Source organism: Ranitomeya variabilis, chromosome 1 (genome assembly GCF_051348905.1).
Source record: "Ranitomeya variabilis isolate aRanVar5 chromosome 1, aRanVar5.hap1, whole genome shotgun sequence".
Classification (NCBI taxonomy): Eukaryota; Metazoa; Chordata; class Amphibia; order Anura; family Dendrobatidae; genus Ranitomeya; species Ranitomeya variabilis.
In genome coordinates, this window is record NC_135232.1 from 943,334,952 (window position 1) to 943,357,911 (window position 22,960).

The following is a 22,960-nucleotide window of genomic DNA, read 5'->3' on the forward strand; positions in this document are numbered from 1 at the left end:
GGTTGTGCCACCCTGCAGCGCCCAGCCGAGATGCGATGCGTCTCCCTCATCTAACGCATTCGCCTGCAGGAGCAGGCTCGAGTGCCGACATCCACGTCTCACAGGACCGGAGGCTTCACGGCAGTGGTGAGAGCCAAAATGTACCAATATCTGTGTATTCTCCTAGTGTAAAAGATCAGGTTAGAGAAGCGTTGGAAGAATATCTGGGCAGTGGCATTTCTTCTGCTCCTAGATATTCTTGCACTGATACTAACTCTGGTAGCTGTAATGCAGTTTTAAAGCCAGGATTGTCAGAGATTCTTGTAAAAGAATCCCTTACTTGTGAAATTTCACCGCTGGGTTTTCATTTAAGCCCCGCGGTGAAGGAGTTAATCTGGAGCAGAGCATTCGTTGATGTATTTTCCCTTTTGCCTTCTGGTAGGGACCAACAGAATAAATTTGAGAGAAGGGATGATTCTGATGACAAAAAGAAATCTGGTCCTGTTAAATCATTTAATAACTGGATCCAGGCCTTCTCCATTTATTCTGCGGTATTGGGGGAAAAATTTCCGAATCTCTGCTCTGGGCTTTTCCAGCACTTAGACTCTATATTGGAAGCCTACCGTAACTTTGGTGGTATGGCTTGGTTACTTTACGCTGAGGCATTCAGGCAGAAATGATCAATGTTCCCTCATTTATCTTGGGGTACGAAGGATGTCGGGTTATGGGTTAATCTGATGTTACCTCAGAGGTTCCCATCCCATAGACAGACTCCTAACCCCTCGATAAAAAAGGGTGTGTGTTTCGCATTTAATGAGTCGACGTGCAAATGGGCTCAGAACTGTAGGTTTCGGCACGAATGTTCCTTTTGTGGAGGAACCCATGCAATGGCCAAATGTTTTAAGAAACAAATGCAAAGTAGTCAGCACACCAACAGTAAAGAATCATTTTCTAAAAGCACTGACTCCAGTGATACTGGAAGAAATGGTCCCTTGGCTAAGAATCTATCCAGATCAGGAGAGTAGTTCCCTTTTATATAATGGTTTTTTAAAGGGATTTTTCGTACCCCCATTTTCCGGTATCGGTTGCAGGCCTGTGGTTAATTTGCCGTCTGCACTTGAATTTCCGCACATAGTAGAAGAAAAAATCATAGCTGAATTAGAGCTGGGTAGAGTTTCTGGTCCGTTTGATACCCCTCCATTTGAGAACTTTAGGATTTCGCCCTTAGGTGTAGTTCCTAAGAAAGATAGTGGGTCTTTTAGACTCATTCACCATCTATCATATCCTAAAGGCGAATCCCTAAACGATGAAGTGAGCGGTTATGATTGTTCAGTTCAATATACATCTTTTGACGTTGCGTTGGATTTATTGCGGAATTTTGGTCGCGATGCCCTTATGGCAAAATCGGATATAAAGTCCGCATTTAGGATCCTACCAGTTAATCCGGATGGTTTCAACTCTCTTGGCTTTTCTTTTAAAAATAAATTCTTTTTCGATAAATGCCTCCCCATGGGTTTTTCCCTTTCGTGCTTTTATTTTGAATCTTTCTCTTCGTTTCTGCAATGGGTAGTGGAGTTTGATTTTTCTGGAGGCGGGATGCTACACTACCTCGACGACTTTTTGTTTGTCGGTCCTTTTGATTCAGGTAAATGTCAGGCTATGTTGGATAGGTTTTTAGAAGTTTGTCGGTGTTTTGGCGTCCCAATTGCCAAGGACAAAACGGTACTTCCTTGTACTTCACTTGAGTTTTTTGGGTATTGTTATTGATTCCCATAGTATGTGTTGCTCTTTACCTTTGGAAAAGCTATCTAAATTGCAAGCCACAATATCCCGCTGTTTGATTTTGGAAAAAGTTACTTTGAAAGATCTGCAGTCCCTTCTAGGTATGTTAAACTTTGCATTAAGAATTATCCCTATGGGCAGGGTATTCTCTAGAAGGCTTTACGATGCTACGGCGGGTTATTCTTCTCCTAAGTCCCATATACGCTTGGGCAAGGAGCTAAAGGATGACCTTAAAGTTTGGTTGAAGTTTTTATCTAGCTTTAATGGCAAGTCTATGTGGCAGTCTTCATTTGTGTCAGCAGAGGACATTAGTTTATATTTTTTCGCTGTAAGCGAGCTTGGTTTTGTTATATCATTTGAATCCTCTTGGTGTTCAGAGCATTGGCCTCCTTTCTGGCAGGAGAACAGAGCTTTGAATAACCAGACGGTTTTGGAGTTATTCTCGGTATTTTTGTGTCTCCATCTGTGGGGTTCCTTTCTAAAGGATAAACGAATTTTGTTTTCATCAGATAATCAAGGTTTGGTTTTTGCTTTAAACACCCTTTCTTCAAAAAATAAATGGTCGGCTAGGATTATTAGGCACATTGTTTTTCTTTGCTTGAAATTTAATATTTGGATAAAAGCCTCCTTTTCCTTTAAGGAGCGCATTGATAATGCTGCATCTGTTTATCACCGCCAGCTGTTTCTATCCAAGAGGGAGTCATTGAAAGCAGAAGAAAACAGAACTTCCTGCCCGCAATGGATTTGGAATATAATTCAGGAGTAATTTCGCATTTTATTGCTAAATCACTAGCCGATAGAACATGGGCCGATTATTCGGCGGCATGGAAGCTGTGGATAGATTTTTGTTCAGCGAAAAATAACCCTCATGGTAATTGTAGCGTGGGGATGTCACTTTGTTTTTTGGAGCATATGGTGGGTAAAGGTTTATCCTTTTCAGCTTTATCAAAGAATGTTGCGGGGGTTTCATTTTTCCTCAAAATGCTAGGCGTCCGGCCAATGTCGGATATTTTTCAGGTCCGGCAGTTTTTAAAGGGTTTTAAGAAGGCCAATTTTAAACCTGATGATCGTCACCCGATTTCTTTCCATCTACTGAAAGACCTTTGCTCAAGCCTTTCCTCAGTTTGTTCTAACGATTTCGAATCTTGTCTTTTTTCCACAGCGTTTTGTTTAGCCTTTTTTGCGGCGTTAAGGGTGGGCGAAATTGTATCTCAGAAAAAGTCTTCCCCTTCTGGTCTGTTTTTTGAAGATGTGAAGCTCTTTGATTCACATATCCTGATATTTATTAGAAAATAAAAAACAGACCAGATGGGTAGAGGCTCCTCGCTACGCTTGAACGCTATACCGGATAAGGTTATATGCCCTGTTTTCAACACTAGAAAGTGGTCGTTGTTAAGGCCCAGAGTCAATGGCCCGTTTTTCATTCATAGTAATGGTGAACCGGCAACGATTTTTCAATTTAATTTTATTCTTAAAAAATGTTTAAAGTCACTGAATGTCTCTGACCAAAAAATTTCCTCCCATTCCTTCCGCATCGGTGCCGCAACGGAAGCTGCCAGATCGGGTTTTCAAGAGAGCAGGATAAAAAGCATAGGCAGATGGGAGTCTAAGAGATAGCATTAAGCTACTTACGGGTAGCGGCATTTTTCGGAGGCCCATGACAGCACTACGAGAGAGGGGATCCGCCCTTCAGGAACAGGAAACCTACAGAGATACAAAAGGGCGGCACCTCTCCCTATGCATCAGTTGTATATTAGAGCCTGAGAGGACTACCGCGGTTAGTAGCACACAAATATTATATATAGTTTATATACAAAACTAATCCAATACAAATACCACACGTGAGATCTATATATATCTCATTATATACATTATAGGAAGTGCAACCCCCACGTGAATAGGGAGGGAACTAAGGGTGCTGTCATGGGCCTCCGAAAAATGCCGCTACCCGTAAGTAGCTTAATGCTTTATTCGGACTCCCATGACAGCACTACGAGAGAATTACAGAGATGTAAAACTACCTTAGGGAGGGACTATAGCTTGCAGCACCCTTAACCCGAAGGTGAGATCAGAGGAGCACCCCAAGTCCAACCGATAGTGCTTGAAAAAGGTGGAAGGGGACGACCACGTAGCTGCCTTACATATCTGGTCGATTGATACTCCAGATCTTTCCGCCCAGGATGTAGCCATGGCCCTGGTGGAATGCGCCCTCAGATTCTGCGGAGCCGGACCTCCACCTGCAGTATAAGCCAGAGAGATAGCCTCCCTAATCCACTTCGCTAGTGTGAACTTCGAAACTCTAAGCCCTTTCCTAGGACCTTGGAAGGATAAAAATAACGCATCCTCTCTCTTCCAAGCGTTAGTGACTGTGATGTATTCTAACAGGCATCTTCTAACATCTAATGTATGGAGTAGTTCTTCTTTAGCGTTAGAGGGGTTAGGGAGAAATGATGGTAACACTATCTCCTGTGATCTGTGAAAATGTGAGGTGACTTTTGGCAAATAGGCGGGGTCCGGTTTTAGGACTACTCTGTCCTGTAAAAACTCTGTATATGGGGAGAGTCTAGAGAGCGCTTGAATGTCCCCTACTCTACGAGCAGATGTTATCGCTACCAAGAACGCTGTCTTGAGGGACAATAATTTAATTGAAGCAGAATGTAAGGGCTCAAACGGTTCTCTAGTCAAGGCTGACAGGACTAGGTTGAGATCCCAAGGTACCGACCTGTTCTTGTGTATAGGTCTAGCTCTACTAGAAGCTTTTATAAACCTTGATACCCAATAGTTATTAGCAACGTTACAAGAAAACAGGGCCCCCAGGGCTGAGACTTGTACTTTTAGTGTACTCGTGGATAGGTTTAGCTCTAACCCTTTCTGCAGGAATTCTAAAATTTGGTTAATTGGTAACCCTTCTTCCATTCTGAAATCCAAGAACTTCCTCCAGGTTCTAGAGTAGATCTTTGTTGTTATATTTTTTCTACTCTTCATAAGGGTATCAATTAAGTTTGGGGAAAAACCTCTGTTTTTTAATAATGACCTCTCAAACACCATGCCGTCAAATGGAGCCCCTTCACCTGCGGATGGGTGATCGGACCTTGATGGAGTAAATTGGGAATGTCCGGAAGTACCCAGGGGTCTTCCACCGACATGGTCCTGAGCCACGCGAACCAAGCTCTCTTGGGCCAGAAAGGGGCGACCAGTATGACCCTTGCTCGGTCCTCCCTTATTTTCCTGACCACAAGAGGTAATAGGCCCAGCGGGGGAAACGCATAAGCCAAACGGAAGTCCCATTTGTTCAGGAAGGCGTCCACTGCCAACGGATTCTCCCTGGGATTCAGAGAACAGAATTTTTTTGTTTTTCTGTTGTCCCTGGTGGCAAACAGGTCCACGTCTGGATGACCCCACATGTGGACAATCTGACCGAAGATGTCTCTGTTCAGGGACCATTCCCCTTGTTTTAAGGTGTTGCGGCTTAGAAAGTCCGCTTTTATGTTTTCTTTCCCTTTTAAATGTAGAGCAGTTAAAGATAGTAAATTGCTCTCTGCTGTCTGGAGAAGGCGGTCTGCTACATCCATCAGAGATTCGGAGTGTGTTCCACCCTGGTGGTTTACGTAGGCTACTGCCACCTGGTTGTCGGAGAGGATCTTGACATGGTGACCCTGTAGATACACGAGGAGTTTTTTAACTGCTAGCTCAATAGCCATTAACTCTCTCTGATTGGAGGAAGCTGATGTTTGAGGGTCCCATAGCCCTTGAACTACGATGTCACCCATGTGCGCCCCCCATCCCGTAGGGCTGGCGTCAGTTGTTATTACACGAGTCACATGTGTCACCCAGGGAACTCCTGCCGACAGATTGCCTTCTACTAGCCACCATCTGAGAGATGTAAGTACTACTGGACTTAACGTCACCTGACCCTGCAAGGACCCCTGTAAGGCTCTATCATTGTCCAGAACCTCAAACTGTAAAGGTCTGGTATGGAATTGGGCACAACGGACGGCAGGAATGCACGAAGTTAGGGATCCTAACAGTGACATAGCCTGTCTAAGGGTCATGGATGGTTTATTAATCGCCTTCAACACCTGTTGTTGAATGTGGAGTAATTTATCAGGCGGCAGACAGCATTGTTGGGTCTCAGAATTTAATAACAGTCCGAGGAATCTCTGAATTTTTAGGGGCTGTAAACGGGATTTGTCATAATTTATAATCCAGCCCAGATGTTCTAGTTTGGCTATGGCTGTCATTGCTTGCGAAAGGCAATGATCTGCTGAATTCCCCACAATAAGGAAATCATCCAGATAAGGTATTATGAGGATATCGGATTCTCGCAAATATGCCATAACCTCAGCGACTACCTTGGTAAATACCCTAGGAGCTGCAGAAATGCCGAAGGGAAGGGCTCGATATTGAAAATGACGAACAATTCCCTCTATAGACACCGCCACCCTCAGGAACCTCTGGAAGTTCTCATGGATAGGAACATGATAGTATGCGTCCTTAAGATCTACAACTACCATAAAGCAGTGTTTGAACAACATCTTTATTGTAGTACTGATAGACTCCATTTTGAAGGTTTTATTAACCAGGAATTCATTAAGAGATTTAAGATTAATGATGGTCCTAAATGACTTATCTGGTTTTTGAATCAGAAATAGAGGAGAGTAGAACCCTCTTCCTCTTTCTGAATCTGGGATCTCAATCAGCACCTTTTTAAGACATAAATTGGTGACTTCAGCTTCCAAAGCCGTTTGTTCAATAGAGGAGGAACGTAAGGGGGTTAATTTGAACTTATCCCGAGGCCAATGGTCAAACTCCAGTCTCAGACCGTCTGATATAATGCCTCGGACCCAGTCACTATTAGTGATGTCAGACCATGCGGAAGAGAAGGCTGCCAATCTCCCTCCCACAGGGATTGCTAGTCATTGGTCTGACTTTTTACGTTCTTTTGAGGAACGGCGGAACATATAGCCCGTACCTCTCTTGCGTCTATCCTCCCATCTGAAATTATCTCTCGAGGGTGAGGACGCGCGTTTCCTTCCGCGACCAAACCTCCTTCTGTTGAAGGGGCGACGGTAAGATGCTGATGCCAGATTAGGGAACTTCTTCTTATCATCACCTGCTTTTTCAAGCAAGTCATCCAGAGTTGGTCCGAAGAGATATTCCCCTTTACATGGGATAGCGCAGAGCTTGGATCTTGATTGGATGTCACCAGACCAACATTTTAACCATAAGGCTCTACGAGCCGCGTTGGAAAGACCTGCTGCTCTGGCCGCCATTCTGACGGAATCCAGTGAAGCGTCCGACAGGAAGGCCGCAGCATCTTGAATCACTGGGAGCGCATTCAGGATTGTATTCCTGGATGCACCTTCCTTAAGTTGTGACTCTAACTGATCCAGCCAGACCATTAAGGATCTGCCTGTACACGTTGCGGCCACCGCTGGTCTCAGAGATCCGGCCGCCATCTCCCAGGTACCTTTAAGGAAGGTGTCTGCCTTCCTATCGAGCGGATCTTTAAGGGTCCCCATATCCTCAAAGGGTAATGAGGCTTTTTTGGACGCTTTCGCCACCGCCGCATCTAGCTTAGGGGCCTTGTCCCAGGTATCAACGGCTGCATCCTCAAAGGGATACCTGCGTTTTAAAGCTGGTGGTAACGAGCCTTTTTTCTCCGGCTTCTTCCACTCTCGGAGAATTAAATCTTGAACTTTATCTATCACCAGAAAGGATCTGCGCTTCTTATGGTCTAATCCGCTGAACATTATTTCCTGCCTGGAAGGTTGTGTTTTAGGCTCTTCCAGGCCCATGGTACCCCTGACCGATTTAACTAGTTTGTCCACTCGGTCCAGCGGTAGACAAAACCGGCCAGAGTCCTCTTCCGAAGACGAGGAAGAGGGAATAGAGCCATAGGAACCTTCCTCTCTTTCTTCCTCCGAAGATTCAGAGATTAAGGGAGTTTTAGGTTTTGAACTTCCCGCCTGGGATAGAGACCGCAGGGATTCCCTTACTTCCATACGGATCATCTCTTTTAAGTTAGCCGTATTTGCAGATTCTTCCGCTACCTAGGGGAGGACAATAAGGTGATACCATCTATCCGACCTGATGTCCCTTAACCCCTACCACACCTGTAGACCTCACCGTCTGTTGTATACAGGGGGCACATAATTTTTTGGGATAAGAATCTGGTAAAGGGATTCCGCACAGGGCGCACTCCTTATGTTTCGTCTTTGCACTTCTCTTCCCCTAGAATGACAAAGTATAAGGGGGCCCGCGTCACTGAGTGAACATTCACGTAGATCACTTACCAGTGTACGCCAAATCAAGGTACCGGAACACGAGGGGGTTCTTTCCCAGTCGAAGCTCTCGATCCCTGCTTGGACGAGCTTTTGCGGCTGGACTGGTCACTCCTGACATGCTCCTTCTCCAAGGGCTTCTGTCGCACATCCAGTAGCTGAGGCTGCTCACCATCACTCTCCATGATGGAAGTGTGACCAAAAGCAGGGTTCTAAATCCGACACCTGCTTAAATCCCCCCTGGGTTCCGGTCAGCAGACTGCCTGGCGTCATCCCATTGGTTTCTGCTGACCAGACCGCAGCCCACTACGGAGATTTTCATCTGTAGGATCCTGTCCCTCCAGGAACAGGAAACCAACTGATGCATAGGGAGAGGTGCCGCCCTTTTGTATCTCTGTAGGTTTCCTGTTCCTGAAGGGCGGATCCCCTCTCTCGTAGTGCTGTCATGGGAGTCCGAATAAATAAGATTTACATTCGCCCTGATTTGTATTCTTCTTAATATTTGGTTCCTTTTTTAGGTATACTGTCAGTATGGATCGTTGGGCATTCTTATGTCTTTTGGTCTGAGAGAAGGGCCAGCTCGAGATCGTATTCAAGGAATCTCTCTTTTAATGCTTCTTTCCTTCAAGTTTTTTGGTTTAGCAGGCGAGGAATGAGATGGAAGGAACTGATTGAAGAAATGCGAAGATTAAAGAAGATCTGGCCTAGTCCGGACTTAATTATATTGCATTTAGGTGGTAACGATTTGGGTAAAACAAGCACCCTTAACCTTATTGCTTTGATGAGGAGAGATATATCTATGTTAAAAACCGAGTTCTTTCATTCCACTATAGTTTTTTCAGAAATTATACCGAGATTCTTATGGTTTAACAGCAGCATGGTTTTTCTTGACAAAATTCGTAAAAGAATCAACAGGAGTATGGAGAAATTTATGTTTATAACAGAAAGTTTTTCTTTCAGGCATTTGGAGTTGGAGGACGTCATCCCTGGCATGTATAGAGGGGATTTGGTTCACTTATCAGATGTGGGCCTGGACATTTTGAATTTAGATTTTCAATCAATTATTGAGAAATGGCTATGGCGTTTGGGGGGGCCTCACCTTCCAGGTGAGGCGTGTGGGAAAATCGCCCGTTGAATGCGGGTGGATTTGGTCATGAGTTGGAGTAGTATTAATCTAATTATTCAAATGGTTCTATGCTTGGTTATTGGATTAAAATAGTAATTTTCAAGTAACTCTAAACAAACGCCACGGCCATTTTCTTCCAACAATATACTTTGTGTCTAGTCTCTTTATTGGGGTTATATGGGGGCTTGTGTTACCATGGTTTCAGTTCTATTATACATTTTCTTTTTCGAGATAGTTGTCTCAATGACCTCTAGAAAACATATGCAAGTTACTTAATAGAAAGAATATGATAGCCCATGATCTGCTGGGAAAGCAGATCTTCTTACCTGCGTGTACAAGGACAAGTAAAGGACTCGTTACAGGGCAATGCTTTAGAATCTGTAATCAAGTAGAAAAACCTTGCTCTATGTGTAGACTAAGGGCAACGTTACAGGTCTGAATGCGGCAACAAAATGGATGTCCACATAATTCTCTGGATGAGAAAACGCAAAAATAGTTTGAGGGGAAGTAGCCAGGTAAAAAAAAAAAAAAAAAAAAAAAAAAAAAAAAAAGGGGGCTTGGTGGGTGGACTTTGTTACCACACAACAGTTCCAAAGCATTTATTTCTCTTAAAACTGAGGTGTTTTTTTTTTAAAACTATTTACATATTACTGACGTACTCAAACAATTTTTTTTTTTCTCTGAGGCTATGTGCACACGCCAGGATTTTCTGCCGAATTTTCCTGAACAAAAGCGTACTTTTTCTGCAGGAAATCCGCATGCGTTTTTTGCGGGTTTTTTTTTTTCCGGAGCTTCCCAATGCATTAAATAGCGGGAAAAACTAGAAAAATCCGCAAAATTAAGGCTGTGTGCACACGTTCAAGATTTTTCGCGTTTTTTTTCGCTATAAAAACGCATACATATGCATCCCATCAATTATAATGCATTCTGCAATTTTTGTGCACATGATGCGTCTTTTTCCGAAAAAAAAACGCATCGCGGTAAAAAATGGATCATGTTCATTAATTTTGCAGATTTTTCGAATTTTTCCCACTATTTAATGCATTGGGAAGCTCCAGAAAAAAACGCGAAAAACCGCGTCAAAAAACGCATGCGGATTTCTTACAGAAAATGTCCGGTTTTGTTCAGGAAATTTCTGCAAGAAATCCTGACGTATGCACATAGCCTAATGAACATGCTGCGTTTTTTACCGCGATGCGTTTTTTTTCGCGGAAAAAAACGCATCATGTGCACAAAAATTGCAGAATGCATTAAAAATGATGGGATGCTTATGTATGCGTTTTTTAAGCGTTTTTCCCACGGAAAACGGCCGAAAAAACATGAAAAAAAGCAAACAATCCTGAACGTGTGCACATAGCCTGAAAGTAGACACCTGATGCATTGTCAGAAAGGCCACTCAGCACCTTATACACACAAGCTCAGAAGAAGCGTGACTCAAGCGAAACGTATGTTAGCCAATTTTGTCTCAAAATTCCCTGAACCGCAACAAAGCAAGTGGTGAGTGCCTTAGGGTATGTGCACACGTTGCGGTTTTTACTGCAGATCCGCAGCAGTTTTCCATGCGGTGTACAGTACCATGTTAACCTATGGAAAATAAAAACCGCTGTGCACATGCTGCGGAAAAAAATGCGCGGAAACGCAGCGGTTTATTTTCCGCAGCATGTCAATTCTTTGTGTGGAATCCGCAGCGATTTTACACCTGCTCCATGTTCAAAAACCGCAGGTGTAAAACCGCAGTAGAATCCGCACAAAAACCGCGGAAAATCCGCAGAAAATCCAAGATAGATCCGCAGGAAAAACGCAGTGTTTTTGCCCTGCGGATTTATCAAAATCAGTGCGGAAAAATCCGCACACCAGTCCGCAGCGTGTGCACATACCCTTATTCTACCTTTACTTGTAAGTGTTTCTTTGGTGAGCACCACTTGTGCGATGTTGCTGCCATCAAGTCTACGATGTCGTATTTGGTTACGGCCCTTATTGTGCAGAGTGCGAACAGCACCCAATTGGACCCAATACAAAAGTTGGTCCTGGGCCCCCCTGCATGTTGGTCAGATGTATGGGCCCTTGTAGCGTTCTAAATCCTATAAAGACATGCATGTTCGCCCACACCCTTTCATTATGTAGTAATGTCCCCCTTCCTGGTAGTCATGTCCCTCATCCTGGTATATGTTACCTGTTCTGCATTTAACCCCTTACCGACCAGAGGTATTTTGGTTTTGCATTTTCATTTTTTGCTCCCCTTCTTTCCAGAGCCATAACTTTTTTATTTTTTTGGTCAATATGGCCATGTGAGGGCTTGTATTTTGCGGGATGAGTTGTACTTTTGAACAACACAATTGGTTTTACCATGTCATGTACTCGAAAACAGGGAAAAAAAAAGTGCTGTGAAATTGCAAAAAAAGTGCAATCCCACAGTTTTTTTTTTACCATATTCACTAAATGCTAAAACTGACCAGCCATTATGATTGTCCAGGTCATTACGAGTTCATAGACACCAAACATGTCTAGGTTCTTTTTTATTTAAGTGGTAAAAGAAATTCCAAAGTTTGTTAAAAAAAAAGAAGAATGATCATTTTTCGTGATCTCGGGTCGGGTGAGCTGAGTGCTGCGTGCTGAGCTGGCGTTTTTAATGATACCATGTTGGTGCAGATTCGTTCTTTTGATCGCCCGTTATTGCATTTCATGGCAATGTACCAGTGACCCAAAAAATGTAATTCTGTTTTGACTTTTTTTACGCCGTTTAGTGATCGGGTTAATTCTGTTTTTATATTGTATGTTTGATTTTTTTATTGTTTTATTTTGAATGGGGCGAAAGGGGGGTTATTTGTAGTGATGAGCGAGTACTCCTTGCTCGGGTCTTTCCCGAGCGCGCTCGGGTGGTCTACGAGTATTTATGACTGCTCGGAGATTAAGATTTCATCGCCTCAGCAGCATGATTTAAGGTACCTTCACACGAAACGACTTTGTAACGATATCGCTAGCGATCCGTGACGTTGCAGCGTCCTCGCTAGCGATATCGTTTCGTTTGACACGCAGCAGCGATCAGGATCCTGCTGTGATGTCGCTGGTCGCTGAATAAAGTCCAGAACTTTATTTGGTCGTCAGATCGCTGTGTATCGTTGTGTTTGAAAGCAAAAGCAACGATACCAGCGATGTTTTACACTGGTAACCAGGGTAAACATCGGGTTACTAAGCGCAGGGCCTCGCTTAGTAACCCGATGTTTACCCTGGTTACCAGCATAAAAGTAAAAAAAACAAACACTACATACTCATCTGCGCGTCCCCCAGCGTCTGCTTCCTGACACTTACTGAGCGCCGGCCCTAAAGTGAAAGTGAAAGCACAGCGGTGACGTCACCGCTGTGCTGTTAGGGCCGGAGCTCAGTCAGTGTCAGGAAGCAGACGCTGGGGGACGCGCAGATGAGTATGTAGTGTTTGTTTTTTTTACTTTTACGCTGGTAACCAGGGTAAACATCGGGTTACTAAGCGCGGCCCTGCGCTTAGCAACCCGATGTTTACCCTGGTTACCCGGGGACCTCGGCATCGTTGGTCGCTGGAGAGCGGTCTGTGTGACAGCTCCCCAGCGATCAAACAGCGACGCTGCAGCGATCGGCATCGTTGTCGCTATCGCTGCAGCGTCGCTTCGTGTGAACGTACCTTTACATCTATTAGCCAACTTGATTACATGTGGGGATTACCTAGCAACAGGCAACCCCCACATGTACTCAGCCTGGCTAATAGCTGTAAATCATTCAGCTGCAGTGATGAAAACTAAATCTCCGAACACTAACAAATACTCAGAGGTCCGGGAAAACCCACTCATCACTAGTTATTTGAACTTTTATATTTTTTTATTTTTCTAATATTTTTAAAATCATTTTTTAAAATATTTTTGGCATGCTTCAATAGTCTCCATGGGAGACTAGAAGCTGCAATAACCGATCGGCTCTGCTACATACAGGCGATGATCAGATTTCCTGTATGTAGCAGAATTGATGACGTGCTATAAGCGCCGACCACCGGGTGGCGCTCATAGCAATCCGGCAGTGACAACCACAGAGGTCTGTTGAAGACCTCTGGTTGTCATGCCAACCCATCGATGACCCGTGATCACGTGACGGGGTCACCGATGGACGGATTTCCGGCCCGCATGCTGGAAGCGCGCCTTAAATGACGCACATCCAGCTGCCGGGCCCGTGCAGGAGGGGAAGTACGCTGACCCCAGCACCAACTTCAGCTGGATGTGCTTCCAATGACACACATTCAGCTTAAGTGTATTGCAATAATGTAGGTTATGGTGCATAATCCTACTGACAAGTTCGCTTTAAGTGTATTGCAACACAGGGACCCTCTGGCTGCCTGCACTGAAATACATGCCATTGGCCATGGAGCATCTTATGGGGCCATAATCAGCATTTATGGAGCATTACATGGGGCAAATGATTGTGTGGAGCATCTTATGAGGCCATAATCAGCATTTGTGTAGCATTATATGGGGCAAATGTCTGTATGGAGCATCTTATGGGGCCATAATCAGCATTTATGGGGCATTATATGGGGCAAATGACTGTATGGAGCATCTTATGGGGCCATAATCAGCATTTGTGACATTTACCGGTGGGGGGGGGGGGGGGGGGGGGTTGGTCGGCTTATACTTGAGTATATACGGTAATTTTTTTGTTTTTCAAATAAGCTCATGGATGGTATTGTGTCTCAGGGCTCAATGGATCACTGAAATCAATCTTAAACACATGTGATGATTGGTTTTCCAGGTGATTCTAATTAAAGGAAAACTACTTAAAGATGATGTTCCATTTTATTAAGCAGGCCACAGTTTTCAAGTAACATGGGAAAGAAAAAGGATCTCTCTGCTGCCGAAAAGCATCAACTAGTGCAATGCCTTGGTCAAGGGATGAAAACATTAGATATTTCACGAAAACGTAAGCATGATCATCGTACTGTTAAGAGATTTGTGGCTGAATCTGAGCACAGATGTGTTCGTGCTGATAAAGGCATAATGAGGAAGGTTTCTGCCAGGCAAGTTCGGATTAAGAGAGGAAACCAAAAAACCATTACAAACCAGCAAACAGATATTTGAAGCTGCTGGTGCCTCTGGTGTCCCTCGAGCCTCAAGGTGTAGGATCCTTCAAAGGCTTGCTTTGGTTCATAAACCTACTATTCGGCCACCCCTAAACAGTGTTCACAAGCAGAAACGGTTGCAGTGGGCCCAGACAACACTACACAGTACCGCTTGTTACCACTAGAGGGAGCCCAAAAACAGAGTTCACAACAGTACCCCCCCCTTGAGGAGGGGTCACCGAACCCTCATCAAAACCCCCAGGGCGATCAGGACGAGCCGCGTGGAAGGCACGAACCAAATCGGCCGCATGAACATCAGAGGCGACAACCCAGGAATTATCCTCCTGACCATAGCCCTTCCACTTCACCAAATACTGAAGCCTCCGTCTAGAGATACGAGAATCCAAAATCTTCTCCACCACGTACTCCAATTCGCCCTCGACCAGCACCGGAGCAGGAGGCTCAACAGAAGGAACCACAGGTACCACATACCTCCGCAACAAAGACCTATGGAACACATTATGAATGGCAAACGATGCTGGGAGATCCAAACGAAAAGACACCGGGTTAAGGATTTCCAAGATCTTATAAGGACCGATGTAGCGAGGCTTGAATTTAGGAGAGGAGACCTTCATAGGAACATACCGAGAAGACAGCCACACCAAATCCCCAACACAAAGTCGGGGACCCACACCGCGACGGCGATTGACAAAGCGCTGAGCCTTCTCTTGTGACAACCTCAAATTGTCCACCACATGGTTCCAAATCTGCTGCAACCTATCCACCACAGAATCCACCCAAGGACAGTCAGAAGGCTCAACCTGACCCGAGGAAAAACGAGGATGGAAACCAGAATTGCAGAAAAAAGGCGAAACCAAAGTAGCAGAACTAGCCCGATTATTAAGGGCAAACTCGGCCAATGGCAAAAAAGTCACCCAATCATCCTGATCAGCAGAAACAAAACATCTCAATAAGTTTCCAACGTCTGATTAGTTCGCTCGGTTTGGCCATTAGTCTGAGGATGGAAGGCCGACGAAAAAGACAAATCAATGCCCATCTTAGCACAAAAAGTCCGCCAAAACCTGGACACAAACTGGGATCCTCTATCAGACACAATATTTTCAGGAATGCCGTGCAAGCGAACCACATTCTGAAAAAAGGAACCAAATCGGAGGAAGAAGGCAACTTAGGCAAGGGCACCAAATGGACCATCTTGGAAAAACGATCACACACCACCCAGATGACAGACATTTTCTGAGATACCGGAAGATCCGAAATAAAATCCATGGAAATGTGCGTCCAAGGCCTTTTCGGAATAGGCAAAGGCAAAAGCAAACCGCTGGCACGAGAACAGCAAGGCTTAGCCCGAGCACAAATCCCACAAGACTGCACAAAGGAACGCACATCCCGCGACAAGGAAGGCCACCAGAAGGACCTAGCCACCAAATCTCTGGTACCAAAAATCCCAGGATGACCCGCCAACACCGAAGAATGAACCTCGGAAATAACTCTGCTGGTCCATCTATCCGGGACAAACAGTCTCTCTGGTGGACAACGGTCAGGTCTATCCGCCTGAAATTTCTGCAGCACTCGTCGCAAATCTGGGGAAATGGCAGACAAAATCACTCCCTCTCTGAGAATACCAGCCGGCTCAGAAACTCCCGGAGAGTCAGGCACAAAACTCCTAGAAAGTGCATCAGCTTTCACGTTCTTCGAACCAGGCAGATATGAGACCACGAAGTTGAAACGGGAGAAAAACAACGACCAACGAGCCTGTCTAGGATTCAGGCGCTTGGCAGATTCAAGGTAAATCAGATTTTTGTGATCAGTCAAGACCACCACACGATGTTTAGCTCCTTCGAGCCAATGTCGCCACTCCTCAAATGCCCACTTCATAGCCAACAACTCCCGATTACCAACATCATAATTCCGCTCGGCAGGCGAAAACTTTCTTGAAAAGAAAGCACATGGTTTCATCACAGAGCCATCAGAGCTTCTCTGCGACAAAACAGCCCCTGCTCCAATCTCAGAAGCATCAACCTCGACCTGGAAGGGGAGAGAGACATCTGGCTGACATAAGACTGGAGCTGAAGAAAACCGGTGCTTCAGCTCCCGAAAGGCCTCCACGGCCGCAGGAGACCAATTAGTCACATCAGAACCCTTCTTGGTCAAATCTGTCAAAGGTTTAACCACGCTAGAAAAATTAGCGATGAAACGACGGTAAAAATTAGCAAAACCCAAGAACTTCTGAAGACTCTTAACAGACGTGGGCTGAGTCCAGTCATGAATAGCCTGGACCTTGACTGGGTCCATCTCCACAGTAGGAGAAAAAATAAAACCCAAAAAGGAAACCTTCTGTACTCCGAAGAGGCATTTTGAGCCCTTCACAAATTAAGCATTAGCACGCACGACCTGAAACACCATCCTGACCTGCTTCACATGGGACTCCCAATCATCAGAAAAGACCAAAATGTCATCCAGATAAACAATCATAAATTTATCCAGATATTCTCGGAAGATGTCACGCATGAAAGACTGAAACACAGAAGGAGCATTAGAGAGTCCAAAAGGCATCACCAAGTACTCAAAATGGCCTTCAGGCGTATTAAATGCTGTTTTCCATTCATCTCCCTGCTTAATGCGCACAAGGTTATACGCACCACGGAGATCTATCTTGGTGAACCAACTGGCACCCTTAATCCGAGCAAACAAATCAGACAATAGTGGTAAAGGATACTGAAATTTGACTGTGATTTTATTCAGAAGACGATAATCTATACAAGGTCTCAACGAACGGTCCTTCTTGGCCACAAAAAAAAATCCTGCACCAAGAGGGGAAGAGGATGGGCGAATATGTTCCTTCTCCAAAGACTCCTTTATATAACTCCGCATCGCGGCATGCTCTGGTATAGACAGATTAAAAAGTCGTCCCTTAGGGAATTTACTACCAGGAATTAAATTTATAGCACAGTCACAATCCCTATGAGGGGGCAGGGCACTGGACCTGGGTTCATCAAATACATTCTGGTAGTCAGACAAAAACTCAGGGACCTCAGAAGGAGTGGAAGAAGCAATAGACACCAACGGAACATCGCCATGAATTCCCTGACAACCCCAACTTGACACAGACACAGCTTTCCAATCTAAAACTGGATTATGAGCCTGCAGCCATGGCAGACCCAAAACGACAACATCATGCAAATTATGCAGCACAAGAAAGCGAATCACCTCCTGATGTACGGGAGTCATGCACATGGTCATTTGCGTCCAATACTGAGGCTTATTCTCAGCCAATGGCGTAGCATCAATTCCCCTCAGAGGAATAGGAAATTCCAAAGGCTCCAGGACAAAACCACAGCGCCTGGCAAACGACAAATCCATCAGATTCAGGGCAGCACCCGAATCCACAAAAGCCATAACCGGGTAGGATGACAAAGAACAAATCAAAGTAACAGACAAAATAAACTTAGGCTGCATAGTACCAATGGTGACAGGTTTAGCGATTTTTTTTAAGCGTTTAGAGCATGCTGAGATAACATGAGTAGAATCACCACAGTAAAAGCACAACCCATTTTGACGTCTATGACTTTGTTGCTCATTTCTGGTCAGAGTTCGGTCACATTGCATAGACTCAGGTCTCTGTTCAGAAAATACCGCCAAAGGATGAGCAGATATGCGCTCCCGCAAACGCCGATCAACCTGAATGGCTAAAGCCATAGAATCACTCAGACTTGTAGGGGTGGGAAACCCCACCATAACATTCTTAACGGCCTCAGAAAGACCTTCTCTGAAACTTGCAGCCAAGGCACACTCATTCCATTGAGTAAGCACCGACCATTTCCGAAATTTTTGACAATACACCTCTGCTTCATCCTGACCTTGAGAGATAGCCAGCAACGCTTTTTCTGCCTGATTCTCAAGATTAGGCTCCTCATAAAGCAGTCCAAGAGCCAGAAAAAATGCATCTACATTAAGCAATGCAGGATCTCCTGGCGCCAGAGAGAAAGCCCAATCTTGAGGGTCGCAACGCAACAAGGAGATAACAATTTTAACTTGCTGAGCGGAATCACCAGAGGAACGAGGTCTCAGAGATAGAAATAACTTACAATTATTCTTAAAGTTTAGAAACCTAGATCTATCACCAGAAAACAATTCAGGAATGGGTATCTTTGGTTCTGACATAGGGCTATGAATAACAAAATCCTGAATACTTTGCACCCGTGCAGTCAGATGATCCACACTAGAAGTCAGAGTCTGAAAATTCATGTCTGCAGCTGAGCTCAAAACCACCCAGAGTTCAAGGGGATGAAAGAAGCTAAACAGACTGCAGCAAAGGAAAAGCGGGAGGAAAAAAAAAAAAAAAAAAAATGTACTCAGGTCTTCTTTTTATCCCACTTCTGCGATGCATTAAACACTTTTGTGGCCTGCTCTACTGTTATGATCCTTAGTGGTTGAGGATCACAAGTTACTCCAGCTAAGTAACATACATAGGACAAGCTCTAGGGAGGTGGCAAACTGGACTGACCGCAAATCTGAACCTATCCAAACACACTAGAAGTAGCCGGTGAACGTGCCTAAAAAATCCTAGACGTCTCGAGCCAGCCTGAGGAACTAACTACCCCTAGAGAGAAAGAAAGACCTCTCTTGCCTCCAGAGAAATAATCCCCAAAGAAATAGAAGCCCCCAACATATAATAACGGTGAGGTAAGAGGAAGGCACATACACAGGGGTGAAAACAGATTTAGCAAATGAGGCCCACTAATACTAGATAGCAGAAAATAGTAAAGGGGTCTGTGCGGTCAGTAAAAAACCCTTACAAAATATCCACACTGAGATTTCAAGAACCGCCGCACCAACTAACGGTGTGGGGGGGGAGAAACTCAGTCCCCTAGAGCAACCAGCAAGCGAGGAAATCACATTTTAGCGAGCTGGACTAAAAACATAATAAATGCTGATAATCAAAAAAAGATCAAACAAAAACTTAGCTTGTCTTGGAGAGACTGGGAGCAAGGTAGTCACAAGGAATCTGAAGAGCACTGAATACATTGAGAGCAGGCAAGGAACTGAGTATCCAGGTGAACTAAATAGGAAACCCAACCAAGGATAACGAACCAGCTGATACTGCCAACCTGCAGAAAGACAACACTACACAGTACCGCTTGTGACCACTAGAGGGAGCCCAAAAACAGAGTTCACAACAGTCCTCCTCCTGACTTGTTGTCTTCAAAAGATTTGTTGGCAACTGTGTCTCATCATTATCTACCTCTTGAGACAATAATTGCCATTCACTACAGTCAGCTTCTTCTGACTGTGGCTGCTCAAATATTTGGGCATCATCGCACACAATCTCCTCATGTCCCTTTTGAAACGTGCACGGTGAGAGACCAGAAGAAGCCATAAGTGGAAAGGTAAAGAGCTCCTCAGAGTGTCCAAGTATGAGTTACTTGTCTTTTAGGACTTGCCAGGGTGGGACGAAGAAGGTTCAGGGTTAAGATTATGTGGTCCAGACTCTTGACTAGTGAGACTGGACCGTATGGAGAAGAGGGTGATGCTGGGAAACAGACTGGAAACATTATCTGTAGGGATTAACGAAAACCTTTGTATAACTCCTTATCCGAATAGCTATAGCGCTCTCCATGCATGTGTTGTGACTGTCACACAGCCATGCAGCTGCGACGACGAACAGCTTATTATCGGGAGCGCTCCAGGTATCCGGGTTCCAGATGCAGCTATTCCATAAACGCTATAGCTATTCGGATAGGGAGCTATCCAAAGCTATTTAAGCTATTTGCTCATCCCTAATTATCTGCCATCAAAGCCACAACCTGCTCACACTGTTCTGGCTTCAACAGTGGTGTCCTGCACCCTCCAGAAAAGTGTGACAAGAAGCTAGGTCTCGTGGATGAGAATGTTTGTTGTGCTCCCGTAGCAAGCACAGTTTCACCTCTGCTTGGTCCATCATGTCCACTTCCCCGTCTCTTTCTGCATGCCTTGCACATTTTAAATTATCTACACAGCCAAGAGCGGTATTATTAGAATATAGAATCGATTTAAATTGTCACTGAAAGGAAATTTGCTTATACGTCGCAGCACTAAGGTCTTTAACTCAATCAACCCTGAGTAGACACCTGTAATACGCTATCCCTACACCGCCAGCTAACCCTAAACAAATTGCAGATAAGAACGATATTAGTGAATATAATCTTTTTAAATTGTCACTGAAAGGAGTTTTGCTTGTACGTGGCAGTACCAAGGACTGTAATGCACTCAACTGTGCTCTAAGTGCCTTTAATACACTATTCCTTCTCCAGCAGCTAACACTACACGAATTTCAGCTAAGTGCCATGTCATAGAATAGAATCGATTTGAATCAGCCCTAAAAAGGGCTGTTGGTTTAATGTTGCACCAATAGGTAATGTAATGCTATATAACACACTGTTCCCTCTGCAGCAGCAACTCTCTCTACACTATTTCCGGGTACAATGTGCCCAAGATGGCGTCACCAGATCTTATATAGACCCAATGACGCTATCACAGTAATGCCAGTAGCCAACATGGCTGTAGTATTACTGTGTGACTGGCAGGCAATCCCTGCATGTTTGGTGGCTGAAAATCAGGCACCAAACATGCGCGACGGTTACCTGGACACTTGATAGAATACCAAGCATCTCAAGCACCAGGATGTTCAATCGAGTACTGTGCAGTGCCAAGGAGGCTTGCCTATAACTGGTAATCAATATAGATACAAACATGCACAAACAAACTTCAATGTCAATGTGACTTGGCAGCATCATGTCACCACCAAGAATATGTAGAAATTTGATCATAGCAACGTGTATAATTTTAGTGATGATTAATTTGGTTATCCCTTAACTCCCCCTCCCCCCCCCCCCCCCCTCAAAAAAAAAAAATTAAAAAAATCCCACAAGTTATCTCCTATCAATAGGATAGAAAATAGCATGATAGCAGCTGGGGAATGAACCACTGGGACTGACAGAAATTAAAGCCAATATGTCATACATTCATTGCCTATGAGATTGGTGAAAAAAGTCAAGTGCTGTACTCAGCAGTAGCAAAGAAAAATAATGGAGCAGAGGCTGTGTATGCGCACTTCTGCTCTACGCAGAGCCCAGATCTAGGGATAAATTCGATTTTTGAGGCTAACCCTTTAATAGCTTCAACTAACCAAAATTCCCACTGTAATGATTAATGTGTGTAGGATCATTTATTTTTATTTTTTTTCAAAATATAGTACAAAGTTATGAATACTGGCTGAGGTATGCAAAATTAATAGCACAACGTTATCTTGTAACCTAAAAAGTTAACTCATTCACATTTGAATAACCATAATATTATTCATCTCACCTTTCTGATTCATAGGGGTCTGGAAGCAAAGGACTTGTGGAAATACCGGAGGAAGTAGATTTATCAAATGTATAAACTTTACCTACAAAAAGAAGAACAGTTGTAAGTGTCAACCATTCACCGCTAGCAATAATCAGTCTGGATTAAACTCAGATGATTTTTCATACACTCCTCTGCAGGCACCCTTAAGTTAACTTGATGGGTGAGAAAAAAAATCTACTATATAATTGTCTAAGGGTCACTTCCGTCTGTCCTTCTGTCTGTCTGTCATGGATATTCATTCGCTGATTGGTCTCGCCAGCTGCCTGTCATGGCTGCCGCGACCAATCAGCGACAGCCATAGTCCGATTAGTCCCTCCCTACTCCCCTGCAGTTAGTGCCCGCTCCATACTCCCCGCAGTCACCACTCACACAGGGTTAATGCCAGCGGTAACGGACCGCGTTATGCCGCGGGTAACTCACTCCGTTACCGCTGCTATTAGCCCTGTGTGACCAAGTTTTTACTATTGACGCTTGCCTATGCAGTGTCAATAGTAAAAGGATCTAATGTTAAAAATAATAACAAAAATAAAAAATTATTATATACTCACCTTTCCCGCTCCTCGCGACGCTCCGGTGACCTCTCCATGCAAGCGGCAGGTTCCGGTGCCAACGATGGTACGGGAGAAGGACCTGCCATGACGTCACGATCATGTGACCACGACGTCATCACAGGCCCTGCGCGAGAAGGACCTGCCATGACGTCACGGTCATGTGACCGCGATGTCATCACACCCTGGGACCGGAAGCTGCCGCATGCACCGTGCACAGGCGACAGAACTACAAGGGGCCCTCGGATCGGAAGGTGAGTATGTTTATTTTTTATTTTTTAACCTCTGACATACGTGGCTGGGCAATATACTACGTGGCTGGGCAATATACTACGTGGCTCTGTGCTGTATACTAAGTCGCTGTGCAATATACTACATCACTGGGCAATATACTACGTGGCTGGGCAATATACTACGTCGCTGTGCAATATACTACGTGGGCTGTGCTGTATACTACGTCACTGGGCAATATACTACGTGGCTGGGCAATATACTACGTGGCTGGGCAATATACTACGTGGCTGGGCAATATACTACGTGGCTGGGCAATATACTACGTGGGCTGTGCAATATACTACGTGGACATGCATATTCTAGAATACCCGATGCGTTAGAATCGGGCCACCATCTAGTGTAAAGAATAATAAGGAAATTGCTGCGGGGGTGAGTGCATCATCTCCACCCAAAAATAAATAAGACAATTAACACTGCTTGTGTGTCCCAAAATGGTGGTATTGGAAAAAAAATACAACTCATT

The 22,960-nt window shown here is 44.5% G+C and overlaps 1 protein-coding gene across 2 annotated transcripts in view; it reads right to left on the reverse strand.

Annotated features, from left to right (window-relative positions):
* The window catches only part of SETD7 (SET domain containing 7, histone lysine methyltransferase), a 77,968-nt gene that overhangs the window by 14,071 nt on the left and 40,937 nt on the right, over nucleotides 1-22,960 (reverse strand). For both annotated transcript variants that reach the window (XM_077279209.1, XM_077279208.1), the window contains one exon: nucleotides 21,614-21,695. In XM_077279209.1, coding sequence (XP_077135324.1) covers nucleotides 21,614-21,695 — 82 coding nt within the window. The remainder of the gene's footprint in view (nucleotides 1-21,613; nucleotides 21,696-22,960) is intronic.